The 26,897-nt window shown below is 40.4% G+C and overlaps 3 protein-coding genes and 1 long non-coding RNA gene across 5 annotated transcripts in view; 3 read left to right on the top strand and 1 right to left on the bottom strand.

The window, feature by feature from the left end:
* Nucleotides 1-1,285: 1,285 nt before the first annotated feature.
* Nucleotides 1,286-3,179, top strand: LOC140365188 (uncharacterized). The gene is made up of 2 exons (XR_011927815.1): nt 1,286-1,897; nt 2,846-3,179. It is a non-coding gene; the product is annotated as an uncharacterized lncRNA (long non-coding RNA).
* A 1,805-nt stretch (nt 3,180-4,984) lies between these two features.
* eif2b4 (eukaryotic translation initiation factor 2B, subunit 4 delta) lies at nt 4,985-8,881 on the top strand. 2 transcript variants are annotated; one of them, XM_072442042.1, is made up of 14 exons: nt 4,985-5,062; nt 5,411-5,448; nt 5,524-5,701; nt 5,784-5,993; nt 6,086-6,168; nt 6,849-6,875; nt 7,148-7,239; nt 7,317-7,431; nt 7,517-7,593; nt 7,722-7,824; nt 7,895-8,022; nt 8,090-8,267; nt 8,341-8,521; nt 8,592-8,881. In XM_072442042.1, exons 1-14 carry the CDS (start codon nt 4,999-5,001, stop codon nt 8,813-8,815), a joined length of 1,698 nt encoding a protein of 565 aa, XP_072298143.1. In that variant the 5' UTR covers nt 4,985-4,998; the 3' UTR covers nt 8,816-8,881. The 2 variants fall into 2 exon arrangements, with proteins under 2 accessions (XP_072298143.1, XP_072298145.1); XM_072442044.1 differs by lacking the exon at nt 6,849-6,875.
* A 37-nt stretch (nt 8,882-8,918) lies between these two features.
* atraid (all-trans retinoic acid-induced differentiation factor) lies at nt 8,919-10,732 on the bottom strand. Its single transcript, XM_072442045.1, has 7 exons — nt 10,592-10,732; nt 10,351-10,484; nt 10,161-10,229; nt 9,977-10,048; nt 9,782-9,903; nt 9,595-9,695; nt 8,919-9,509 (listed from the first exon to the last, which is right to left on the bottom strand). The coding sequence occupies exons 1-7, from the start codon at nt 10,685-10,687 to the stop codon at nt 9,405-9,407; spliced, it is 699 nt and encodes a 232-aa protein (XP_072298146.1). The 5' UTR covers nt 10,688-10,732; the 3' UTR covers nt 8,919-9,404.
* A 978-nt stretch (nt 10,733-11,710) lies between these two features.
* Nucleotides 11,711-26,897, top strand: part of snx17 (sorting nexin 17) — a 34,519-nt gene continuing 19,332 nt past the window's right edge. Inside the window, exons 1-10 of the mRNA XM_072442031.1 lie at nt 11,711-11,980; nt 14,781-14,855; nt 15,646-15,763; nt 16,567-16,631; nt 20,604-20,714; nt 21,113-21,203; nt 21,782-21,869; nt 24,282-24,351; nt 25,420-25,512; nt 26,178-26,381. Coding sequence (XP_072298132.1) covers nt 11,921-11,980; nt 14,781-14,855; nt 15,646-15,763; nt 16,567-16,631; nt 20,604-20,714; nt 21,113-21,203; nt 21,782-21,869; nt 24,282-24,351; nt 25,420-25,512; nt 26,178-26,381 — 975 coding nt within the window. The 5' untranslated portion in view covers nt 11,711-11,920. The remainder of the gene's footprint in view (nt 11,981-14,780; nt 14,856-15,645; nt 15,764-16,566; nt 16,632-20,603; nt 20,715-21,112; nt 21,204-21,781; nt 21,870-24,281; nt 24,352-25,419; nt 25,513-26,177; nt 26,382-26,897) is intronic.

Here is a 26,897-nt window from a genome sequence, read left to right as displayed (position 1 = left end):
CATGCGCTTAGGCACGCGAAACGTGGGGACGAACCGCACGCGGCTGCAGGTTAGCGATAGGTGCGTTTTATGATTGATACATGGCAGGACAAATGATTTATCCACCCCACGAGGAAATATGATAAAAAAAATTGCTGAAAAAAATCGTCCATCCCACCTTTAAGGCCGACCGATAGTCCTCTTCCATGGCCTCTCCGAACTCCTCTCAGATTGTTACCTCTGGAACCGCACAAGCACGCTTCACGCTACAAGCAGCATCCTTTACTGCTGGTGGTTGTTAATTAGCTTCTTGTGAATCTTTATAGCATTCATTTTTAGAGGTTAAGTTTGAGCGGGAGTTGCAGCCCATTGAAAATAAATAAATTGTAAAACATAACAATCTTGGTGAAAACAGTTGTTGTACATTCCCAGTATGTCGCAAAATAAAAATGTGCAGCGTTATGTTATATATGCACCCCTTGGGTTTGTAGCAAATATGCGACACCAGGCCATGAAGGGCCAGGGGATAATATAAGGTATTCCATTGGGCTTCAAATTCTTCTTTCATATTATACTACAAAATATTTCCTATCATTTTGAGCTGCTTTAATGTTATTCCAGTCCTTTTGGTCTTTTTTAACAACTTTAAACATTTTAAATGTAGGTATTTTTTTATTGTGTGTCTGCTATGCTTTTTCATGGATCCAGTTCTGATTTGACCTCATTTGGATTTGGTTCAGTCCGTATACTAAAGATAAACATGATCAAATCAAGAGGTTTATTTTCCCGATTTGGGTAAAATTATTTAATTGTCAATTGGTTGACTGATTTTTAACACAGGACTCCTGACTGTGAAGTGCCGCAGTGATGAGATATTCACCTTGAGAATTTATTGTTAGCTCTATGAAGCCACGAGAACTCATATTAGTTATTCATACCTCTCACATATCACTTGCTGTTCTTATGACATGGTTTACATGACAATATTTCACTCTTCAAGCAAAGATTAAAAGTGGTTCATGAAGCTTCAACTTCTGTCCGAAACGTGGACAAATGGGCATTTGCAATTTAGACCAAAATAAAAGATACTGATCATTATGGAGGCAAAAATTTCCCGAAAGATAGATAAATATCAACTCAAGAAATGGTAAAAATGTTTCTTTATAAAAAAAAAAAAACGCTTGCCTTTTTTGCTATTCCAGAAGAAGCCTGTTGACATTGGGTGTAAAATGGAGGCCAGGCTGGTACAGGGTATGTTGGGGGAACGGTAAGAGGGTGTAGGGTGTCTCGAGCTCAGTGCGAACAGCTGAGAGGTGTGATTTCACAGGCTGGCTCCCCCCTGTCAGGGTCCTGATTGGGCCGGACAGGAGGCGCAGGAGAGGCCCGGGGCTTCTAAAGGACACCAACAGGTGGGAGGCCTCTTCGGAGGGGGGCACTCCTGGACGCCATAGAAAAGGGCCGGGGACCAGGCCTGCTGTCCACACAAGCGTCTCAGCACAGTTTAGTGCAGGCATCATGCCCGAGCTTCCAAAGAGGAGTAGGAGGTTTGAGGAATAGTTTGTTTATGGGTTTAGGCCGTGATTAGGGATGAAAAAAGCTTTTTTTTAGTGGTGGTAAAGCAAGGATTCTTTGATTTGATTTTTTGGTTTTTCGGGGCTCTGCACTAAAACTTAGTGTTCAAAACCAGCAGCATTGTTTGTAAATTGTTTTATTTAATGTGACTTCTTTCAAGCAAGATGTCGTAGACAAGCAGTAAGTTATTGCCCTAGAAGGTTTTAAGTAAGTCTATTCAGATGAACATTTTTTGTGGTGACAATCTAGTTGAAGCTCCTGTAGATCTAGCAGAAAGTCACAAATGAAAAGGATTGTGTAGGGCAACACTTCTGTGGCCTTCACCTCAGATCACTCAAATCAAAAGGTGAGTAGAATAGATTAAGTGTGTTTAATTTTTATGGTAGTTTGTATAGGTAATATGCGTGGCTTGTTGTTACTTTAGTAACTGAGTTTTTATGTTTTTAAAATGTATGCTTTATTTAGCTAGGACGGTCCTAACTAGCCCAGACGCTCTTCTTCCAAGGAGTCCTTGTCTTTCATTGTTCTAATGACAACATTCAAACAACTTCTAGCTTTAAATAAACAATTTTCCAAGTAACATTTCAAATGTTTGGTTTATGTTACTAACATTATATAGATTTCCAGTTGTCTGTTGGATGCCATTGCTCCATCCGTCACAGTTAACATATTGTCAAGCTGCCGGTTCCTGCTTCTCTGCATCTGTGGCTATGAAAGGGTGCTTTGTGTCCTCTGAGCATCCAGTTGTTGCCCCTTGCGAAGACATGCTTCCTTATATCCCCATATTAATACGCCTCTTATGGAATGTAAGGAAGTGTGTGGTTGCAAGGGGAAGTTTGCACGGATCCACCACAGAAGACTGTTTAGACTTTTTAGGAGTTTGTAAGATGGAGCATAGCTTGTGTGTTTTATGACAGGGGACAGTGTGTGTCTGCAAGTGTGGCCAAAGACAACAGGTGAAGGGCCTGGTGCGTCTTGCTTAAGCTCATGGACGTGCACAGTTAGCAATACTCCCGCGGACTGCTGCTGTTGCTGCTGATCAAGTCTCAGGGTCCCTGCCCCAACTGCTGACCGTCAAAGGGGATTGACAGAGCACAGCTGTCACCCATTATAGCAACCACAGGGCTCACAAAAAGGGAAAGGGGGGGCTGGGAGGCACGGTCACTGTGGACCAGGGTTTACCCCTATAGGCTGCTTTAGGCTTCCCCTGACCTCAAAATAGGAACTGTCTGCTTGGTAACATGTCTGACATGTCCTGCAGTATCTCTAATCATGACTTGTTTTGTGTTTCCAGGTAAGAACCACATGAAGAAGAGATGAAATCCTTTTTTCCGGCTTCCTGTATCTTTGCATTGTTCTCTTCTTGCCTCTCTATCCCTGGCTCTTGCAGCTGAAGCAGCACACCTTGCTGTGGCTGGTCAAACGGAACCAAGTCAGGTGTTACTGTGAGGTTTGGTCCCCTTCAACCAGCTACTGCGTCGTGAATTTAAACAGCAGACACCAACGTGGAGAGACAAGAGTGTTGTGCTTAAGAGCTGCATTCTCTTCCTTTAGCTCTTACTTCTTAGCACTGCTTTTTATCACGTTGTTCGGTTGAAAATATAATAAATGCTTAACTATATCAAAGAGTAATTTAGATGTTTGTACTTTTTTGCAATAAAATGTAAAATCATGTATTCAATATATCCCCATCCACCCAACGAGAAATCAGTTCCCAAAACCACCACACTACACGTTTCCTCTCTGTTCATTACTAGCTGGAAATCAATTAATAGATTAAAGCAGTCTTTGAATAGACAAATGTTTGCAATGCTAGAATATACACAAGGCATGTCTAAAGATGACAAAATGTGAAGCCTATTGGCCCTGACTCATGCGTCGCAATTGTAGACAGACTACCTTATAAATGAAGAATCCAATCCAACTTCATCTTCTTCTTTGGTGTTTTATGGCGGTTGGTATCCAAGTGTTACATTACCGCCACCTACTGCAGTTGCACGTCTTAGACTTTAGACGTTGGACGTTAGACCCCAATACAACTTTACTTCTACTGCACTTAAAAACAACACAAACCAGACGGTAGCAGCACATGCAAACACACTGTACACTATAAAAGTCAATATTATTTTATGTATGTAATCAAAAAGGCCAAAATTACTAAACAGGCCCACAGATGGCAGAACATTTTTGGGTTGTGCTAGTTTTGTACAGTTTTATTCTAAGATAAGATAAGATAAGATATTCCTTTATTGTCCCACATGGGGAAATTTCATTGGTGCAACGCAGGTAGATACAGAGGTAGATACAGAAGAACAGATCACTTATAGGAAGTCTGAAAAACACTTTCAGTAGAAGATCTCCTATAAATAAATAAAAACTCCCATAGACAAATAAATACATAAATACCATTGCATGTGATCCCGACGGTAATTGCACATGAATATGTGTCACGACAGCACATAGATTGCACATTCTGCAATGTCTTCATCAAATACACATATAAGAATAAAATAATATTTAACATATTTAATAACTTCTTCTTTTTCTTCTTTGGCGTATTATTGTTGTTGTTGTTGTTGTTTTATGGCGGTTGGCATCCAAGTGTTGCATTACCGCCAGACTTTATTCCTCAGACGTTTCGTAGTCCTCAGACTCTGTCGTAGTCCGTAAAAGTACTCCTCCCATTGCTTTGGCGTATTATTGTGGTTGGTATCCAAGTGTTACATTACTGCCAGACTTTATTCTTTAGACATCTCAGATTGTCAAACAAAGGAGCAGGGTAGCGTCACAAAGCCAACATCAACATCATAAAGGAACTGTAGCCAATCACAGCTGCAGTGACTCTTTCTCAGTTCATGGACAAGCCATGGCTCATGTTCACAACAACAACAAGGCGGTAATGCAACACTCGGATGCCAACCGCCATAAAACAACAACAACAACAACAACAACAACAACAACAAAGTCTAAGGAATAAAGTCTGGCGGTAATGCAACACTCGGATGTCAACCGCCATAAAACAACAACAACAACAACAACAACAACAACAACAACTACAACTACAACAACAACAACAACCTCCAGACTTCCCTCTCTGAGCTACAGACTCTGCACCGGCACAGTACATGATTGGTGCAGGTTTTATTATTCAGATCAGAGAAAGGATTTGAAATCAACTGGATTTAAGCTTTGGAACTGGCAACTCAAACGAGAGACTTGTTAGGTTCATTCTTGTTTGTGATTAAGTAATCATCTTGGTAAACAAAACACTGTCCAATTTTGTAGTCAACATTATAAGCAATGTTTATTTGATTTAAACATGTTTACCTCGCATCTGGGGGCACAGTTATGGCATGCTGATAGAATTTAAACCTCCAAATCTTGTACCTTTAACAATCATCATTTACACGCAGTACCTGTTACTTCCAGTAGGGGTCAGTACAGTTTATGCTGCTACTTAGGCAGGCGGAAGTGAAGAGCTGCGTAAACATGGCTGACAGTGGAGTGACAGGTGAGACTGAACACTGCAACAGCTGGGTTTTATCTTTGTCTACAGTTTTATGCTCAACGCATCCTCCTAAAGTGTTTCACCTCATATTCCGGCAGAGGTATTTGTGATCAAAGTGAGCCTCTTTTAATGTATTATTGGCTCCTGGCGCTAGCGGCAGTAATGAACTGTGTTTGGAAGTCCTGTTGCATCAGCTTATTGTTGTGAATTTTACTCATCATGTGTGGAAAACATCTGATTGTCCGTGTGTGTGATTTAATTGTTGTGGTCACTCGTTTTTAATTACTTACTTTTAATGATGAAATCACTAGGGACCAGACCGATTAAAAATACACGTCTTTTTTGTTTCAGATGGGTCCGACAGGAAAGATGATTTTGCACGAGCAAAGGTTTGTGTCCTGTTGCATTATATTTTTGAATTACAAGCTGTACCTCACTGTTACGTTTATTTTGCCTCTCAATAGAATGATGGAAGAGAGTTGACCAAAGAAGAAAAACAGCGCCTCAGAAAAGAGAAGAAACAACAGCGGAAGGGCAAAGAGAAGAAAGATGACAAAGCTCCACAGGACAGTGTTAAGGAGAAGCCCGTGCCGTCCCCAGCTGCAACTCCAGCTCCACCAACACAAGCGCCATCACAGAAAGGTTGCTTTACCATTCTCTATGATTTACATTACACAACCACATGCCTTTTCATTGCATTTCCCCTGTTTGCTGCTCTGTGCAGTTCCCTCAGCGGTGGAGACTCTTGTCGCGACTGAACCTACTGCAGAAACAACCACAGCTTCAGAGAAACCCACCAAGAGCAAAGCCGAGCTGAAAGCCGAGAGAAGAGCTCGCCAAGAGGCTGAAAGAGCCTCCAAACAAGGCAAGAAAGGAGAGGGCCCACAGGCAGCGCCCGGTAAATTAAAAGCAGCACCAAGTGAACTACAGCCAGGTATTTGACAACACTGGAAATGTTTGGGGGGAAAAGGCATCATTTTGCATAATTAAACATTGTTTAAACCCTTGCCTTTTCTTTATCTTCAGTGGTTAAGAGGCTCCCTGAACATATTCAAGTGGATAACCCAGATGTTTTAAAGAAGTTAGCCAAAAAGTTGGAAAGACAACAAGTAAGCTTTTTTAATCTAGGATATAACACATTGTGGATTCTTTGGAACTGCTCTTGTACAAAAGTACAACTCTGTTTTGTCTTGTTTGCTGTCATATCAGTTCAATTGATGTTTACATACGTTTATAGTTTGTGGAACGTCCAGTAGAGGGCGCTCCAAGCTTTGCGCGATAGAGTGATATAGTAAAACACATACTTTGAAAAGTACAACTACAGTAGGTGGCGATAAACCAACAGCCGTTGTTATTGTTGTTGTGCTTTTTAATGGCGATTGGCAGCCAACAGAAAAGGTGCATTTACCGCCATCTACTGAAGTTGTATGTGTTTTACACCATACCGTAAAAAAGGGAAAGAAAGAGAAAGAGAGAGAGATGGAAAGAGCGACAGCTGCCATTAAAAGTAACACAAGACGGAGTGTGTGACGTCACAAAGCACTGTGGTCTCTGCCACAGTCAAATAATAAAGTCTAAGATGTACAACTACAGTAGGTGGCAGTATTTTAACACTATGGATACCCACCGCCATAAAACACCAAATAACAAGTGTCGGTCAATTACTTCATTCAAGCATTTCAATCAATCAGATCAGGGAGGAATCAGAGAAGAACTTTTAGAAGAAGAAATATTAACTAACATTTTAACAAAGTCTAAATGCGTATGGTTGGGCATTTCATTTTTTCAGACACCAGGGAATGTTGCAGTTAAAAAGGTACAACCTTCAAGTGTGCCTTACAATTGCTATTTTAGTTTCACTTACTTTGCTGTAACATGTATTTGGCAAAAAGGATAATATGATTGAGGTATGTATTCAGTTTGGGGTTTGGCATTATTATTATTTCTTTTTTGGCTTTACACGCTGTAGTAATTTGTTGTGTGGCCATAACACATTTCCTTTGCAGTTATTGTGTTCTAACAAAGTACTGTGTGTGTATACATTGTTTTACGTGTGAGTGTATATAAGTATAATGTTCCTTCTCTCAGATTCCTCTTCGCTCAGACTATGCCTACAAAGTCAGCTTATTCTCTCACCTTCACCAATACAGCCGAAAAGCTCCGCTAACACAGCAACTTAGGTAACGTGTCAATGCTCTTGTTACATCATGCATTTTTATTTTATATACCAACATATTTGTGATTGTTTCTGTGGCAGCATTCCTTCCACTGTGATCCATCCTGCTATTGTACGGCTGGGACTGCAGTATTCACAGGGGATCATAGCAGGATCCAACGCCCGCTCTGTGGCACTGCTGCACGCCTTCAAACAGGTACAGCTCAGATATCAAACATGACACACATCGAAAAAACAAGTGCTTTCTTGTTTGTGGCCTCAGCTTGTGTAACTCTTTGCAGGTGATAAGGGACTACACAACACCTCCAAATGAAGAGCTCTCGAGGGACCTGGTCAATAAGCTGAAGCCTTATATAAGGTAAGACATCCTGAAACGTTGATGCTTTTTTTCCTTTTTTTGTAGAATGGCGCTGTGGTTACACACGTTGCATTTCCCCACTAACAAACTTTATTCTAACTAGAAACTTTTAATATTTTCCCCAACAGTTTTTTGAACCAATGTCGCCCTCTATCTGCCAGCATGGGAAATGCAATTAAATATATCAAGAAGGAAATCTCAAATATTCAAAGCCAGTGTAAAGATAAAGAGGTATTTTAAAAAAGAAAAACCTAAAAAAAACAAAGTTACACATCTTCAATTAACATTTCATATTTTTCAGGCTAAGAGCAAGTTACTGAACTGCATTGATTGCTACATAAACGAGAAGATCATACTCGCTGCGAAAGCTATTGCCAAGTACGCAATAGAAAAGATCAGTAACGGCGATGTCATCCTTGTCTATGGATGGTAAGCAGCATGAACACATTTAGGTGAACACTCCACTGTATATCATGTCTCAACTCTCACTTGCCAGCTCCTCACTGGTCAACAACATCTTGTGCGAGGCGTTTGAGAAGAACATAAAGTTCCGTGTGATTGTGGTGGACAGTAGGCCACGACTGGAGGGACGAGAGGCTTTGAGGCGTCTGGTCCAGAAGGGCATCAGCTGCACCTATGTTCTTATTTCAGCTGTTTCGTACATCCTTCCTGAGGTATCAAGTTCATTACACAGCTTTAATCCTATTTATTTTCTAAATATTTGTAAATAATACTTGTAATTTGCAGGTATCAAAGGTGTTCCTCGGTGCTCATGCTTTACTTGCAAATGGGTACGTGATGTCTCGAGTGGGAACGTCTCAAATTGCTCTTGTGGCCAAAGCCTTCAATGTGCCTGTTTTGGTTTGCTGTGAGACCTACAAGTTCTGCGAGAGGGTTCAGACAGACTCATTTGTGTCCAATGAGCTAGGTATGTTATAACGATACATTGTTACACAAAAATCTGAATTAAAATGTGAGCATATTTTTCTCTTTGCCAGATGACCCAGATGACCTGATTGTTACTCGTAAAGGGAAGACTGAGTTGGAGAATTGGCAGGCGATATCGGCCTCCAGCGAATTCCCCGAACGTGTCCTCGGCCTTTTGAATCTGGTCTATGATGTGACGCCCCCAGACTTTGTGGACCTGGTTATCACTGATCTGGGCATGATCCCTTGTACTTCGGTTCCTGTGGTGCTTCGTGTGAAAAACGTGGACATGTAAACTTCACGGTATAAGATGCTTTGAGCATGCAATAAATTGATCAAACTGCATCAACTTTGTAAACAATCAATGTCTCCAATGCATTTTTTATGAAACAGGTTTTATTGTAAATGGTTTTCTACAAACTAGTGTAGAGTCAAAATACACTTTTATACATCAGGCATAGTCAGTTATCTCTGTCATGTCATTCTTGTTGTGCAATAACTAATTCAATTCAATTTAGTAAAGTGTTATTCGGTTGGATGAAGAAAGACATGGATAAACCCGGACATTTAGTCCAACCAAAACAAAACTAAATAAAAACACCCATCACAGCAAAATAACCACAGTAAAGTGTAGCTTTGTAACATACTAAGTTTGCCAGTGCTGCAAATAATGTAAACTCTTTCCCTTTATACATTGTCTATTTAAAGACCCAAAATGTTTTTACACAGGTGACAAAACAGTAATTGCTTTCCCTTGCATGTCAGCTTAAAAGTCCATTTAAAAAGGTTATAAAAATATATATTACATTAATTAACAAAAGCATAAATCCCTTTCCATGCCCATTTTAAAAGCAGTAGTCATTGTAATAAAATGTAAAACATTATCAGAGCGGTTTGGCGTTGCGTCTCTGGGTGATCCACAGCACAAAAGAGATGACCACAGTTGATGCTCCAAGAGGCGCAAACACCTGAAGAACCGGAAACTCCCCCTAGTGGCCAGAAAAATAAGCTTTAGGCAAAACAAATTAAACATTTGTATTCGAACTTTTTCTAGTGAGTAATTGAGGGACTAACCTCCCGCAGACACTTGTACCCATGGTAGTTGTCACCACAGCTGCATTCAGACAAACCAGGACCAAAGGGAGCACACTGGGAGTTTTCTGGGCAGTCCCTGGCTTCAAGGGAGGATTAATAATCAATATCATGCGGTTTGATCTCTGACTCACTAATGTTTTTTTTTTTTTTTTAAATCAGCACTTACACATTTGTCCAGTCTGATTGCACATACTGTTTTGGCCTTGACAAATGCGATTTCCTTCTTTCTCCTCAATTTTCTTCCAAGATGTGGCACCACCAGGACAAAGTACATTTACTGGTAAGATCCTAAGAAACACAAAACAGTTTAAAAACATGCAAACAACAAGGTTCAGTAGTTAGTACTTATTGGAATACGTACAGATAATTCAACTCAATAAATCCTTGAAATGTGACTTCACTGATGTTGACAAATGGGTTCAGTGAGAGGTCTCTGTAAAACACATGAATCATTAATAATGGCCACATCTGTGGATTATTCTTTGCTTTCAGGGAGTTCAAACAAACTATTTCAAGTAAAGTATAAGAAAATAAGTTTTACACACATCATTGTTGCATTCGATGCTTCCTGAAGATTTTCAACTTGAGCCAGTGAACAGTTGGACAGGTCCAGTCTACCCAAAATGGATACAGATTATAAGAATCATTATTACAATGAGTTGGATTGTGTTGTATTAAACACAACCAAACAGTCACAACACAAAATAAACAATTCAAGCAACATGCGCCAAGTACCCAATAATACTTTCTTTGTCGCCCGTGGTGCCATTTTTGAGACAGCAGCGACCTTTGACCCGACCAGCGGATAAGGAGCAGAACCGTCCCACCGGGCTGGGGCTCAGGACTGTCCCATTACACAGCTCACAAACCTGTCAGGAAACATCTGTTACTTACAACGCAATATTGTCCGACAAAACGTCACTGATACGAGCACATATTAACAAAGCGATATGTTCGCAACAAAACAAGACCTTACCTGCAGCTCGCTTGAGTTCGACGAGCCATAAAAACACAATTTAAAAAACAAAACAACAAGCAGCGCAGGGTTCAGCTGACAGCCCCCAGCTTTCATTTTTGTTCAATGATCATGTGATCAGCCGGAGGTGTCATGTGACAGGAAGTAGTCTGCTCTTATGCTCTGAATCACAAAATAGTCCAAATTAAATATAATTTTGCAATATGCAGTTTTAGTACTTGCTATTGGACATAGGATATTGGATATTGAAACATTAAAAAAAACATTTGTTACCATTATTTGTATGTGTTATTATATTTCATAACTCGACAATTTCTTGATAACGGATCGATCTTTTTTTAATAGAATTTACTTATTCATTTAGTAGTATTACATTCACATATAATTTTAACTTATTTTTATTTTTATTTTTTGCCGTTTTTTGCTGTCAGTTTGGGTCGTACCAAATGTTTTTTACTCGCAATAAACTGTCGTCTTGCCAACATACTCAAAACACTTCTGGTCCCAAATAAATCTGAGCAAAGATATATATCACTCAATACTAAATCATTCACTTATATTTCCATTGCATTTGACCGGTATCAAACGTACAACACCCCCCTGCTGAAGTGAGATGGTTCGGTCCAGGAGAATTGTTGCGACGCCTCCGTCCGTATAGCTCCACCACACAGACAGATTGCACAATGGGCTGGTGGCAGTAAATCCACTGCAGTTGTGGTTTTATCCTTGCCATATTCTACCTATGTAAGCCAGCTCGATCAGACGTAGCTTTTTTTTTTTTTTTATTCACACCAAACCACAACACGTGCAGCTAGCTCCAGTCTGTATTTGGTCAAGATTTCTTTTTTCTTGTTGCGACGTCTGGACTCGGATCTCCGCGGCTCATCCTGAACTTCATCTGGCTCTGCTAACAAACCAGTCTTGGACACCGTGAGGGGGGCTGTGCGTAACCGAGCGCCGTTCTCTCCCAAAAAGTGGATTATTATTTCACATCCATCGCCAACTGGGAATGTGCACGACTTAAAACACACCGCAACATGGCTGCTCCGCGGACGCCAGTGGGAAAAGTTTAAACACGGACGCCCGGGGAGATCGGCCGTGAAAGCTGCCCGGTGAATGCCCGGCCACAGATCTGGTGGGACCGTTACGCGAGACTCCAGACGTCCTGCTCCTCCGAGACCCCCGCTGATCGTCACTGTAGTGGGCTTCTTTAGTGGAGAAGAGCTGCTCCTGCTGCTGCTGCTGCTGCTGCTGCCTTCTTCTCCACCGTGGACTAGTGGCGTTTAGAGAAAGAAACATCTGGCAGCAGTCTGTGTGTTTCGGCCTAAAATGCATTTTTCCATACCCGAAACGGAGGTGTGCACGGGAGAAAATGGGTCGACCTTTGTGGTGAGTATACTTTGGGCTGGTGCTGCTAAACAAGCCAGAAGGACAGGTATTGCCAGCTGGCCCAAGCCTGGATCGTGCCCTGATGTTAACACACACACTCACACACTCACACTCACACACTCACACACTCACACACTCACACTCACACACTCACACACTCACACACTCACACACTCACACACTCACACTCACACACTCACACACTCACACACTCACACACTCACACACTCACACACTCACACACTCACTCACACTCTCACTCACTCACACTCTCACTCACACACTCACTCACACACTCACTCACTCACACACTCACACACTCACACACTCACACACTCACACACTCACACACTCACTCACACTCTCACTCACTCACACTCTCACTCACACACTCACTCACACTCTCACTCACTCACACACTCACACACTCACACACTCACACACTCACACACTCACACACTCACACACTCACTCACACACTCACACACTCACACACTCACACACTCACTCACACTCTCACTCACTCACACACTCACACACTCACACACTCACTCACACTCTCACTCACTCACACTCTCACTCACTCACTCACACTCACACTCACACTCACACTCACACTCACGTTCTAGTTGGTGGTCAAATAGTTTTTCTTCTTAATGAGAAAACTTCCCAGACGTGGTTGAAGTTAATATTTAAATCCTGTCACCTGATATTTCCCATTAAAGTCACCTGGAGAAACCTGTGTGTGACCTTAGTTACCTTTAAGCTGGGAAATGCAGTGCATTTTTGACATTTTTACACTAAGCAAACACAAACAGAACTAGATGCATGGAGGTAAATGATAAAAACAGAAATAAGAATAAGAATAATCCAAAGGAAGTCAGTCAGTCCCCACAGTATCTGTCCCATTTGTCCCAGTGTCTGGCTCATTTGACCATTTTCAAATTGAAGTCCGTTACTTTAGTTATTTCAGTCCAATCCTTAATGGTTTGATCTGTCCCTGTCATCAATTTCCTTGTTGCTGCTTTTTTGCTGAAGCCAAATGTCACTGCAGGTTTCTACAGTTCTCTGTCAATTCTTTCCTTTATTGGAGTTTTATTACCTAGATACATAGTTTAGCATTGTTTTTAATGGAATGTCGATGGTGAGGACAACCGTCGCAGTGTTTCATCAATATCAAGAAACCCCAGTAGTTTTACTCTTTCTTGAACTTTCTTGTGAATTATAAGTTGCACAGACACTTACCCGTTATATGTGACGATGATGAGTATAATTTCCATTCTTGGACTGAGCAGAGACTGGACTGTGAGGATAATTCACCCTGGCTGTTCAAGGGCAACTGTACAGCATCATCACTGTGGAATCAACTCTACTAACCCCCCAGAAAGTACTTGCACCGTGGGTATTTGGTCCCTTGTGGTTACGGTCAACACGCTGGTGTGGATATGAGGCTCTCCACTTGTGAATACACTGATTATGTTGCTTGGAAACGGCTACGGTTCAAGTTTATTTATCTGTCAGCCATTGATACTGGTGCAGTGCATACTTTTGTCTCATTCTCAACAAGAGCTCTCAAACGGCATATGATCAAGGCCTACGCAAAGTTTCACCCTCAGATTGCACTTGAACTTTGGGAGCTAATCTATGGGTAAATAAACAAAGGGAATGCAACCTTTCAAATTCAAAGCGCCCACAGACAAAATGCTTTTGAATACGCTTTACTTTGTGCGTTTGGAGGGGTTTGGCTCTGGGCTGCTTACAATCTAGTGGTGTTGTTTATTTTTCAGTCCACTCATTCTCTGCCCCTTGCGGTTCTGTTTTTATTGTGCAGTATATTCATAAGAAAGTCACCTGTTTTGGCCTCTCCAGCACAGTTCTGTGACTGTGACCTTCCTGTGACCCACCCACAGGAAGTGCCTCCTCTGATTATAACGCTGAAAGATGGCTTGTGTACCTTGGAACTAACGCTGCCATTCAATTTGCTGAGTTTGCACAGGGGTTTTAGAATAACTGCCCCAGCACATTTTAAATATAGTCCTGTTTTCACAGACACATTATTTCCTGATACAAGAGTTTGACCCACATGGTTTGTGTGTGGGTGCGTATTGCTTTTCAACTGTGTACATACTCCTCTTTGTACATGTAAACATACTTTAACTTTAACATACTGTAATAATACTAGGTCTTTAAAATGTTCCACTATAATGAAAGCACTTATCCTGAGTCTTATCGAGAAATACTAAGTCATTCTTCCTTCCGCTGTGAATTCTGCCAACAGTCACATATTTGTCTTTATGTTAGTGTTTCTCTAAATGCTCCGTCCGTCATCTTTTATTGTAAATAGTTATTATAGTAAATGTGTGTTCGGGGTATGTCTTTTGGTAGATTAGGCTGCAAGTTGCCCATGAATATAGCGACAGGAGAAGAGGAAGACAAAAGCGCTGACTGACTCTTTGACACGTCTTAACTGGCACTGTATTTCATTGTGATTACAACATGCTATTGGCTGCATTTCCTGTGCTAATAGAAGATCTTGTTTAGCTCTGATGTGATGTTAGCTTAGCTGTCAATGTTAGATGAGCAAGTTTAAAAGGAAAATAAACAATGACAATAGACAAACGGCAGCAGTGAGCAGTGGATTTGTGATGTTGGTTGAGCTGCAGGTGGCTTCTGTCAAAACAGAAGTCGCCCAAAAGCTACAAGCCTCCTTTCGTTTACCTATTGTTCTCTGTACCAGTTATGGACAGACAATAAGAAGCAAAACATGCTTAATCATGCATCATATATTCTTTCTTCACAGGCTTATAACATCCATGTGAATGGTGTGCTGCATTGCAGAGTTCGTTACAGCCAGCTCCTCAGTCTCCATGAGCAGGTAAACCATCGACAGACCGCCAAATCTCTTTGGACCTGACGTAAAAGGTCTCTGAGCTTCTGCTGCTAATCTGAGACACGGCCTGAATGTCACCACATCAACACCTGCCTTTTGCATCCTCTCTGTAGCAAACTGTCAAAATGGCTGATTTGGATAAAAGGTTACTTTATTTTTGGGGAAGAAGAGTCCATTTCCCATGTTCTTAAAATGTAACAGCCTTGGTAAATGTTAATGAAACATTCTTACAAATGACTACTTCCAGTGCTGGCACTATAGGCCGGAACTAATTAGATGTATTAAATCATCCCTTATCAGGGTGAATGATGCTAATGAGTAATTACTAATATCTTCAAACTCACACTAAAATTGGCCCTCCTGACACCTGTTGCCTGCATGATGCCGATGAGAGCGTGACCCCCAGACAGCTTATTACACCTACTCTACTAAACCTAGAAGTAAATAGTTATTTTACATCAGGGTAGTATTGTTTTTTATCCTGATATTGAATGGAAACTCATGAGTCAAATCCCTGGCAGAGTAAACTTGAACGTCCGCATTCCCAGCCCTCCAGATGTGTCTGTCTCAGAGATCCAGACGGAAACTCCAGAAATACTTAAGAGCTTAAAATAAACCTGATTCATTTTGACTGTACCTATGTCTTTTGTACATTCCACTGGTATTCACAGAACTACAGTTATAGATATCTTGGTTGAATGGTAAAAGAACTGGTCCTGTATTCCTTTTCTACCAAGTTCATAGCGATATAAAATGATCCGTTTTGTTTTGGCAGATAAAGAAAGAGTATGGAAGCAACGTGGTGCCCACCTTCCCCCCAAAGAAGATCTTCACACTGACCCCCGCCGAGGTCGAGCAGAGACGAGAGCAGCTGGAGAAATACATGCAGGCTGGTGAGTTATTCATACACCATAAGACCAATTACAACAAGTATCACCTCTGAACATCAGTGACTCAAAACTCATTCTTCAGCAATAACTAAATTGCTGTATCGCTTACAAACATGTACGTCAATGTTTCTTGTATAACAATTAGGCCTCATGTCGGTGTGTCATTGTTACAAAAGGCTCAAATTTAGCCTAGAGCTTTGAGCTGAAGTTCTCTGTAGACATCTGAAACTGGCAGCAAAGCTCAGTTTGTTTTAATCCTGTCGAGCTGCAGCAGTTCAAGCAGAACAAGGCACCGTTGTTCCTTTGTGTATTTGCTCATAGTCGCTGCATACGCAGGCAGGGTGTTCTTGGCCACAAGTCCACTCTGTTACATCATGGCCTTTTACATGGTTATGGAAAATAAACTACCTCACACACAAGTGGTTCTAAGGCTGGTCTTTCAAAGACTTTACTTTTTTATAATGTCAACTATAGTGACCTCTGTATAAGGAAGTTGACTGTTATTTATCTTTTCCCCGAAGTGGACGAGGTGCAGAGTAGGCACATGTTAAAAGTAAATGTATAAAGTATTCTTTCTGAAAGGCCACTTTAGCTACATGCAATGCATTCAATGGCTTTTATTGTTAATTGTTAATTTGAGGGTTAATTAAAGCTTTATTACCATAGTCACAGTAAAACATAATTGAATACAACATGCTAACTGGGGTATATCATTGAGTTATTACTATCCAAACATATGGTTGGATACTATGGCAATAGTAATTTATTTTTCATGTCCTTGACGTCAGTGTTGTATTTCTTTTCAGTACGACAGGATCCATTGCTTGGATCCAGTGAAGTTTTGAACAGCTTCTTAAGGAAAGCCCAACAGGTCAGTAACACCTTCAGTAAAGCCTGTTGTACCTCAGCGTGTCCTGACAGCGGGCCGTGAATCATTCCTGTCCAGCACAATTACTTAACTGTGTGTTGATGAAGTGGCTGCTGTCGTAGGCACTGCAGCCCACACTGTGATTCTGAATGTGTCATCAGTTTGCACAGTCTATGTTTAAAGATGGTTATAGTTTGAGAGGCTGTGACAAACGACTACATCTGACTGGACTACAGATGAATCAGCACCAAATGTACAGTATTCTTTAAACTCACACTTTCCAAATGCTGCGCAAGTATTTCCACTTCCTTTTTTTGACTGAATACTTAGTGTGTGGCCTTGTAAGTGACTTTACTTCAGGGAGTGTAACTTCTCTTCTGTCCCGTAGGGCAATGTGCCTTCATAGCAAAATACAAAAATAATTTATCATGCAACAAGCATGAAGAAAGCCTTTCACAAGAATTACATAATTTTGGGTGTAACTCTTTTCATTTTACACATTTGAATCTTAGAATTGTTATTTTCCCACTGCAGGACAAAGAACTGGTGCAAAGTTTTTCAGAAAAAAATATTTTACAATTGTAAGAATAGAATAATTATTTCTTTACTTCCTGGTGAATAAACAACAAATTACCTCTTTCTGATTTTCCCTGTCACGCCACAGAACACACTTTGGATTACAGCATAACACTTCTTTGATCTTTATTAGATATAAAGTAAAGAGAAACATGTTGTTTTATGCCAACACCTTTATCCAACGCAAATGCAACAAAATGGAATACAGCTTAATTAAAAATATGTGCACTTTGTAGAAGCGTTATTTAGAAAGTAATTGAAATGAGTGAACTTGAGTGGCCATACAACATGTGTCACATCAGATATTCAGCACACACTTGCATCAAGTCGACACTGATGATTGGCTCATGACTTATTCAGAGCAGATGGTCCGTGTTCATTACTCAAACTGTGATGTTTCCAAAAGCTCCGTTTGTAAATCCAATAACCTTCAAGGCCAGGTTTGTACGTCACAGTCTTTAGTCTCACCCCCTGGTCTCCCGCTCCCCCCCTCCTCGTCCCCTGGTCCCCCTGGTCCCCCTGCTCTCCAAGACAAGACAAACAGCGGGCACAGAATAAGCGATGACTTACCCCCCGCTGTTGTTTCATCTGCACCTCGAGTGGTTACCATGTGCCCCCGGCAGCACCCGCCTCAACACGCCAGGATGCTTTATCCGAAGAGCTCCGGCGTTACATTCTTTAACATCTCATAGAATCGGCTCAGAAACAACAATATATTCATATATTCATGTCATATTTTCATCTCCTTGTTCTTCTGTCACCAGCTTGATGAAATATTAACTCTCTGTTGCGAATGTGTATCGTTGTTGACAGGATACAGGGTAAATTAAAGAAGATGTACTATTACGGGGAGTCTATATTATTATTATTATTATTATTATTATTATTATTATTATTATTATTATTATTATTATTATTATTATTATTATTATTATTATTATTATTATTATTATTATTATTATTATTATTATTATTATTATTATTATTATTATTATTATTATTATTATTATTATTATTATTATTATTATTATTATTATTATTATTATTATTATTATTATTATTATTATTATTATTATTATTATTATTATTATTATTATTATTATTATTATTATTATTATTATTATTATTATTATTATTATTATTAGGCCCGAGCGCCACAAGCTGGCGAGAGGCCTATTAATCTCGTAAGGCCGTGCGAAGCACGGCTGCGAAAGTGCGCACGTAGTGCGCACGAAATCGAGCGCGAAGCGCTCGCCCACTTCCAAACACTCACTAACGCACTCCTTCACTCATGCACGCCCCGTGCATACTAATTAGTATTAGGAAAATGGAACATTACCGTTGTAAACGGGCGAAGCCCGTGCAAAAGTGCGCACTAAACGAGCACTTTACATTGAGATGACGACCGCGAAAGCGGTCGTCATCCCCATATAAAGCACTCATTTGCGCTAAGTACCTCACGAATACGTTCCCCATCTCTTGCATGTTCCGTGCATATAAGCATGTAATGCAAAAAATGAACATTATTACTGTATAGAGGGCCAAAAACACAAAGTGGGCGGAGCCCACTCAAAATTAACGAAAGTACCCGTCAGTGACCAGGGACCCACACCATGAGGTAGGAAAGCGCGAGCGCTTTCCGAAAATGTATAGTTTATGATATTTGGAAAATGGGAAACATTGTTTTCGCATCGGAATATTATTCTTTCTTCTTCTTCTTCTCGGGACCAACCCCCCTATTTTTCACCCAGTGAACATTGACGAAAAGTCACAAAAATTTGCACACCTCTAAAAATCGTGCCTCTCTACATTCTGGCTATTTCCCTTTTCTAAAATAAAAAAAATTGGCGCGTCAGCGCCCCCAAATGTACCAAAAATGCATTGAGAGATGGGAAATGACCCAAAAAAAATCTGATCGTAGAATCATGAAATTTGGCGCCGAGGTAGATGGTGACAAGAGAAGTAAAAAATATTATTACGGCAACGCCGTCCGCCCAACCAAATGTCGGCCATATTGCTTCAAAAATGGCTAAACATGACTTCGGAGTTTTTCCAAACGTCGTACTTTTACGAACTCCTCCCAGGGCGTTGGCCCTAAAAAGCTGAAATTTGGTGAAAATGCTACTGAGGAGTGGGACATCAAAAGTTATCCAAATTACATTGATACCTGTCACGGTCTCTGTGCGGCAAAGCCGCAAACTGTTGCAAGAATTTCAGAAATCTCCCAAATTTAACATTTCTGCCGTTTGCGCAGATAAAGTCCGAATTGCGTCAAATTAGAATCAGTTGTTAAACTCTTTGCCCTAAACCTACTTGAAGTGAAATAAATTAATTTGGAGCCACAGCGCCCCCTACAGATTTTATATGGAGGTTAAATATTTAGTTTTGCGAAATTATATGAAATTTGACACACAACTCAATTTTGGCATCCCCATCAAAAAAGTCAATGAGACCCATGTCATAATTGTTATGGTGTTGCCGTAACGATGACCGAAACCTTCCATGTTATTCCAATGGGGAAATCGCCAGAACATGTTTACACTTTAGACTTTCACAAACTCCTCTTAGGGCGTTAGACATATTAACCTGAAATTTGGTGAGACTCATCTTCAGGACCATCAAAAGTTATCCACATTTTCATTCAAAGAGTCACGGTGTCTGTGCGGCAAAGCTGCACATTTTGCCAAGAATTCAAAATAAAATAGCTTTTTGATGGTAAAACAAAGGGGAGAAGATGTGACAGCGTCACAGATTCAGCAGTAGGCGTAATAAAAGGACAATTGGGGCGCGTTAGCGCCCCCTCCTCTTGCGGCGTGGCGGCGGTGTGGCGGCGGCGGTGTGGCGGCGGCGGTGTGGCGGCGGCGTGGCGAGGGCCGATCATTGCCGCTTGCGGCTATATTTATTATTATTATTATTATTATTATTATTATTATTATTATTATTATTATTATTATTATTATTATTATTATTATTATTATTATTATTATTATTATTATTATTCCAGAGCTAGTTGCAATAAATAAATAAAATCAAATGCAGTATTTTCCGGACTATAAGTTGCACCGGAGTTTAAGTCGCACCAGCCAAAAAATGCATAATAGAGAAGAAAAAAACTTAAGTCACACTGTAGTATGAAATGCAGTTGTAAGTGTGACAATAACAAATAATATCGCATATAATTCGCTCCGGAGTATAAGTATATGAGTATAAATATAAGTATAAGTCGCACCCCGGCCAAAACTATGAAAAATATAATTGGGAAAATAAGGTAAATAAAACCTTGATACATTTGCTTTGTTGGAAATATTAACTTCCTGCTTTTGTACTATTTACTGCACCACTGTAAGCATTAGTCTGTGTGCGTGTGAAAGATAATGTGGTGTTTGTGTGCTTCCACAGGAGACGCAGCAGATTCCCACAGAAGAAGCTGCTCTCGACATCTGCCTCTCCAACGGTCAGAAGGTCACAGTCAACATCCTGACTTCAGACCAGACCGAGGACGTGCTCGACGTAAGACCTTTCTCCAAATAGAAGATGCTTTTTTTTACGTCTATTAATCAGTTATTACACAGCGTATCTTTATAAACAGATTATGGCTGCGGCTGCACATAGTGTACACCACATCAATGTTGGATTAAACCTGGACCATTAGAATTACAACCAAACCAAGTCTATATCTGGACTGAACAGCAATTAAACCAGAAACAAACCAGAACAAAACCAGGACAAGTGTAAATGTAACCTTAATTGAAAGACGTAAATGCCGTTTTACACTATTTTGAGCACATGGGTATGACCACAAAAGGTGACACTTGCTAGCTCTAGTATTATTCTAGAGCAAACTGCAAAAAACAGCTGTATTTATGTTGATCTAAAATGAAATGTATCCTTTTTGTGTCTCTGTGTAGGCTGTAGCGACAAAGCTCGACCTCCCAGAAGACCTCGTGGGTTACATCAGCTTGTTTCTTGTCCGTGAAAATGTAGATGGAGGTTTAACATGTAAGTAACCGCACACAAGAAGAAGAACTCAATGGTGTCTAGCTGTTATGTTTTAGCAAAAGTCTGGTTTAGCATAACTGATGCTGTGGCTGAAATTTAAATTGGCCGGTAATGAGAGCAGGGGAGGGAGATGTATCGGAAGACTGTCAGACAAACCGTGCTAATAAACAGATATTAAATGAGCAGTTGAATCATGACGCATGTGGCTTTAGTTTCGAGTGAGTGTCAGATATTCACTTGGTCTAGAAGTGTGTTTATAACTCGCCCTAAAATGTGCAGCGGCGTGTAAGAGGCACCGGAGTGTGGCCGAGAACCTCACGACCGACCGTCTTATCTGACGCTTCCCACAGTGTCTCCGGCGCCTGCTCAAAACATTTATAGAATTCACATTGCATCGACACTTTTCTCGATCCAGCGCAGGAACGTGTTTGCATATCAAGTGCCCATCGAACGATTACGCGTGTGGTTTTCCCCCGTTCCCCCATCACGCACAAGGAACCATCTCTGTCCTCGTTATCTGTTGTCGTTATCCACATGTTTTTACACTCTTCCTTATTCTCTCTTCCTGTATCTCTCAGTTGTGCGGAAGCTGCAGGAGTTCGAGTTGCCTTATGTGTCCATTTCCAGCCTACAGAACTCCGAGTTCCACATACTACTACGGAAAAGGTATCTCTATGAAAAGCACCTTTTTGTTTTTTGTTACTGAAAAGGCAAAACGTGTAGATTCTGTAGCTTTTGTTGGGGAGATGATTCTGGAAAGGCTGGAAAATTAGGAAACTATAAGTAATGCGAGCTGTCTAAGCTGCTTAAAATTACCAATAAATATGGCAAAGTTTAGGTCTATGCACATTATTAAACTTGAATCTTGATAGCCATTATCGCTCTTAATTAAGGACAAACAATGTTGTGTAACTCAAAACCTGAAGCGTCTCCAAAATATTTAAGACAGAAAAAATACAACCATTGTTTCCAAAATATTGTGAGTTGAATTATGACCATTCTAATAGTGTAATTGTTTTTTTTTATTCAATCAAAAGCCTTTATTGTATTGCTCAGTCTGTCTCAGTTTGTTTATCCTCATGTGACTCGCGCTCGACAAACCCAAGTCTCTGCCAAGTTCTGTGTTTTATTTTGAAATCTCTAATCTCTTGTTTATTTGTTAACCACATTCAACCAAACACAGCTCTATTTTTGGAAATCACAAGCTTTTTTATCACAAGAAGATTGCTGGGTGAGATGAAACCCACCCAAGAAACACTTAAAACGTCTTCAAACTCACAAACTATAGCTTCCAACTCGAGACCGTAGCGTCTTGCCCGCGTCTCATGGGGTCTTTCCTCTCCCTGCCCCCTGCTGACTGAGGTATAGCGGATGTTTATTTTCTTTCTGCCTGAAGGAAAGTCTAAGTCCTCCTGACCTAGTTTTGCAGCGCTGAGTGAAATGAACCAAAAAAGAGGGAAAAAAGTGAAAAAAGAGGAACCGCTAACACCGCCTCCTCCAGAGAACCATGGGAGGACAGCGCTGTTTGTTTTGGAAAAAAAGCATGTTGCAATTAAATTAGTAAAACACAGACTCGAGCAATGCATCTGTCAACATTTTCTACTTTTTTTTTTTATACCTACACATTATCTCGGAGCACGTTTTACGGGCTGTTGGGCTTCGCAGCGCTATACAAGGTTTTTAATTGAGGATTTAATGACACTTTCTTACTAGAGTAAACTTTTCCTTTTCTTGTTGCCTGCTTTGAATCGCCGATGTGGTCGAGTCGCCTGGTTTACACCAGTGTAAACATTTTAATCTCCCAAACGCGTGGCTATCAGGGACTTCTAGCGAAAATGTGTAAAATGTCGTGCCCCCATAACGCCTGAGCTCATAAAACACACACACACAAAGCTCTTGCTATAAATTGTGCCGAGCGAGCTGTCACATTGAACACACAGAGGAGTTCAAGAAGGAATAGAACAAACATGAATGCACAAAAACAAACAGAGAAGCACATGGAGGAGTAGAAGTCTAGAAATAAACCTCCAGGTCTTTGAAAATGGACAACAACGGTGAGATGAAAAGCGTAAATATGGTCTTTAAAATGGTCGGTGTTTGATAATACGATCCGGTCGGCTGTGATTGGTCAGTTCAAGTTTAGGAGCGGTGTTAGGATTAAGATGAGGAAAGGATTCATCAGTTCTGTCCCTGGGTGATATGACATAATAATATATCCATTGTTTACGAGTTTGGGAATGATAATGGAATATGCTTTCAATATTAATTTCATGAACATGAACAAGACTGGCTTTTAATCAGTGCCATTTCTCTCAAAAGTAAGAAAAAGCGACATCCAAAGTCTAAACTCTGCTCCAAACTGTGCACTTTTACTGACAAAGGATGTGCTCTAACCCTTTAGATTAAAAAGCCACTAGCTGATCATTGTCAGTTTAAAAGGTATGGATCTTGAATTGATTAAAATGTGATTAATAAATAACCTAATCTCCGGCTCCTCGCATATAGCCTTTATTTACTTCTATTCTACTCGCTATTTTAATGTCGTTACCACTTGTTTGTTGATCTGGTCATTGCAATCTGTGAGCTGCTTTGTCCAAGTACGTAATTTCCCAAGTTTGTCTAAGTCTATTTGCACAACTGTTCTTCGAAACTGCTCGACAAACCCTTGAAACGACACACGGCGATAAGAAAAACGAACAAATGCTCATTTCAAATCAATATAACATTCTTAAATCACTATCTGGCATTTTGCACATCTCGCTGAAACCCCTCCACATGTATTTCTTGCCTCCTTGACATTATCACTCACTTAAATATTTATGTGTGCAGGCCTAGATCTAAATCTTTCACTCGTGCGACCCACAGCCCCGACTGTCACGTTAGATTTTCTGCTCTCTGGAGAAGCCGCGCCTCTCTGTGCAAAACCCACAAATATCCCCCCGGCCTTTTCAGAAAGATACACACTCTCTAGTCTGATTATCCGGTAATCTAGTTTGCAGCTGTCCAGTCTGAATAATAATACTGCCACTATTGTTCACATAAAAGATCACAAGAGGTTTTGTTTCTTCCTTTGTGCAGCTACTGGGACATGGCCTACGACAGTGACGTGATGGACAACAGAATCGGCTTGAATTTGCTGTACGCCCAGGTAAATTGTGTTTGTTTTTAATACAGAGGAATTGCATAGTATCAAAATATTTGTACCTGTGTACTCTTTTGCTGTTGTTTAAATGGTCTAGAATCGATCTTCTAGATTCTCTGTGCAACGCTACAACTCAAACTGAAGCCATAATGAGAGAATATTGATTTTTTTTGTGTGTGTGTGCTTCTAAATACATCCGGTGTACGTTTAATACATGTGGCAAGACATGGAAATTAATAGCTTGCTATATTTGAAAACAAAAAGTTAAAAAAATCTAACTTTTTGTTTGTCCAGTGTGAAAAGTAGAGTTTTGATGATTTGAGGGGGAAAAAACATTACATTTTTAGGGCCAATATTGCAGCAAAGTTACCAGCCCAGACTAAAAGCTTAAAAAGACTATGTGAGAGTTTCAGTCTGGATTTGCCAGGCTACTGTAAATGGCTTTACTGAACAACTAAAACAAATCTGTGACTAATCTTAATTTGAAGGAATCGCAATTGTTACTTCTCAGCTTTATACATAAATATGCCCATGTTTGTATGGGTTAGGAAAACAAAAAGCCTTTTCTGTGAGTATTCTTGTGTGTTGTAAATGAATGAATTAATGCTACTATATTATGTTATTGAAGTGAGTTCTTAAAGCCATAGTTTGGTACTTGTATAATTACTTTTGTGCTTAATGTCTTTGCACGTGGTCTATAATCACTGGATGGAAACAAAAATATTGGTTTAAAATGTTCTGGTTAAAAAACACACAATACCGGTAATGATAAAGTGTGCTCATGACCACTACTTTATCTCAGAGCAATGTCAGCATGACTTTGCAGCACTTTGAGCGTGTTGGCTCTTTGTGTTCTCAGTGATCCTATTAATAGTGGATTGTCTTTTGCACCGAGATCTGATTATTAAGCATTTTTGCCGAGGCTAGTTGGACTAAAATCTCTTGCTCAGTGCTGACCGGAGCCATCAGTGAACATAGGATTTCACCTAACATGTATTCATTTTGTTCAGGTGCATAAGCTGTAAAAGCCGAGCTCTGCTGACTGTGTTGTTTGTGTTGTTTGTGCTTCCTCAGACTGTGGCCGACATTGAACGAGGCTGGATTCTCGTCAACAAGGATCAGCACAGACAGCTCAAATCCCTGCAGGAGAAAGGCTCCAAGAAAGAGGTTTCGTATAGATTCAAATGGACATTACACAATTGCAAATGGCAAATCGGTGTCATAATGGTGTGCTCGAACAATACCGCCAATTGATTTTGACCTCTGAAGATGATTTTCTTCATTTATTCCCCTTTATCAATCTTTATCAATCTGATAAATGGGAAATATGAAGCATATACAACATAAATAGAGAGCTACAACTCACCAGGATCAATTTGTATGCCATAAATAAATAAAGAAGCCCAGTCCCTAGTCATTACTATTTTTTGTCACATAGGCATCAGCTTTGAAAAGGGAATTGTCAAACTACAGTCAGGTAGTTTGGCAACTAGTTTGGAGGTCAGTCCAGACCTCCAACATCAGCTTTACTGCTCCTTGTACTTTCAAGAAAAACATCTGGACGGAAATTTGAACTGAGATTGCCCTCGGTGCATTGTTATAATTTAGAGTAAATCCGACATCAGAGGCTAAAACAATCCAACTGGCCCAAAGTGTCTTTAATTTTATACTGCAAAGGGTTTAAAAACAACTTTAGTTTGAATTGGAGACTATTTCTCACCCTTCATGTCAAAGGATTTTAAACAAATGCAATGAAACCACTTCTTTAAAAAATGGAACCAACATTCTAAATATGAATATCATTTGTGACATACTCTTTCTTTCGTGTCTAGTTCATCCATCTCGGTCAGACACTAAAGTATTACGGCTACATCAAGTTCGACCCGTGCGTGACAGACTTTCCGGAGAAGGGCAGCCAGGTAATCGTCAGCGCTGGCAACAACGAACTCAACTTCCACGTGAAACTGCCCAGTGATCAGATGAAGGAAGGCAGCTTCAAGGTCACGCGCATGAGGTGCTGGAGAGTCACGTCTTCCGTAAGTGGAAAAGCCACGTCACAACATTGTCCCGCTGTCGTGTTTCATCCGTCCCCTGCTCTCACCGCTGCGCGTCCATCTCGAGTCGTGCCAAGCAATAGTTTTTTGTTTTTTTACTCCCGCAGCTTGGCAAAAGTGCTGACGCTCGCTCCATCTGTCTACATCAGTGCAATTACCCACACAGGAGAACCACCCGAGGAATGCGCGGTATTGATCCACACAGCAGCAGACTGATAATGACTTTTGGATCGCAGGGACTGAGCTGCTCTGTGCATTTATATAAGTTTGTAGTTGGAGCGAACGCTTGCACCACAGTGGCAGTACAGTCGTCAAAGTAGGAGGACGGAGGGGTATTTGTCCTGCTGCTGTGGACGATTTTCATCCATCGCAAAGCTCACAAATACATCTTGATTTGAATTAAAAATACTTTAGTCCAACATGTGTTTATCTGGGATATGAAATTGTTTGTTGCATGATTGTGAAAAAACATTAAGCCATTTTTTATTTATTTTTTTA

This window comes from Eucyclogobius newberryi, unplaced genomic scaffold, assembly GCF_026437365.1.
Source record: "Eucyclogobius newberryi isolate DKJ021-1_F unplaced genomic scaffold, fEucNew1.0.hap1 SCAF_1, whole genome shotgun sequence".
NCBI lineage: Eukaryota > Metazoa > Chordata > Actinopteri > Gobiiformes > Gobiidae > Eucyclogobius > Eucyclogobius newberryi.
The sequence above is the reverse complement of the archived record's forward strand: the minus strand, read 5'-3'. Positions and strand labels throughout refer to the sequence as shown.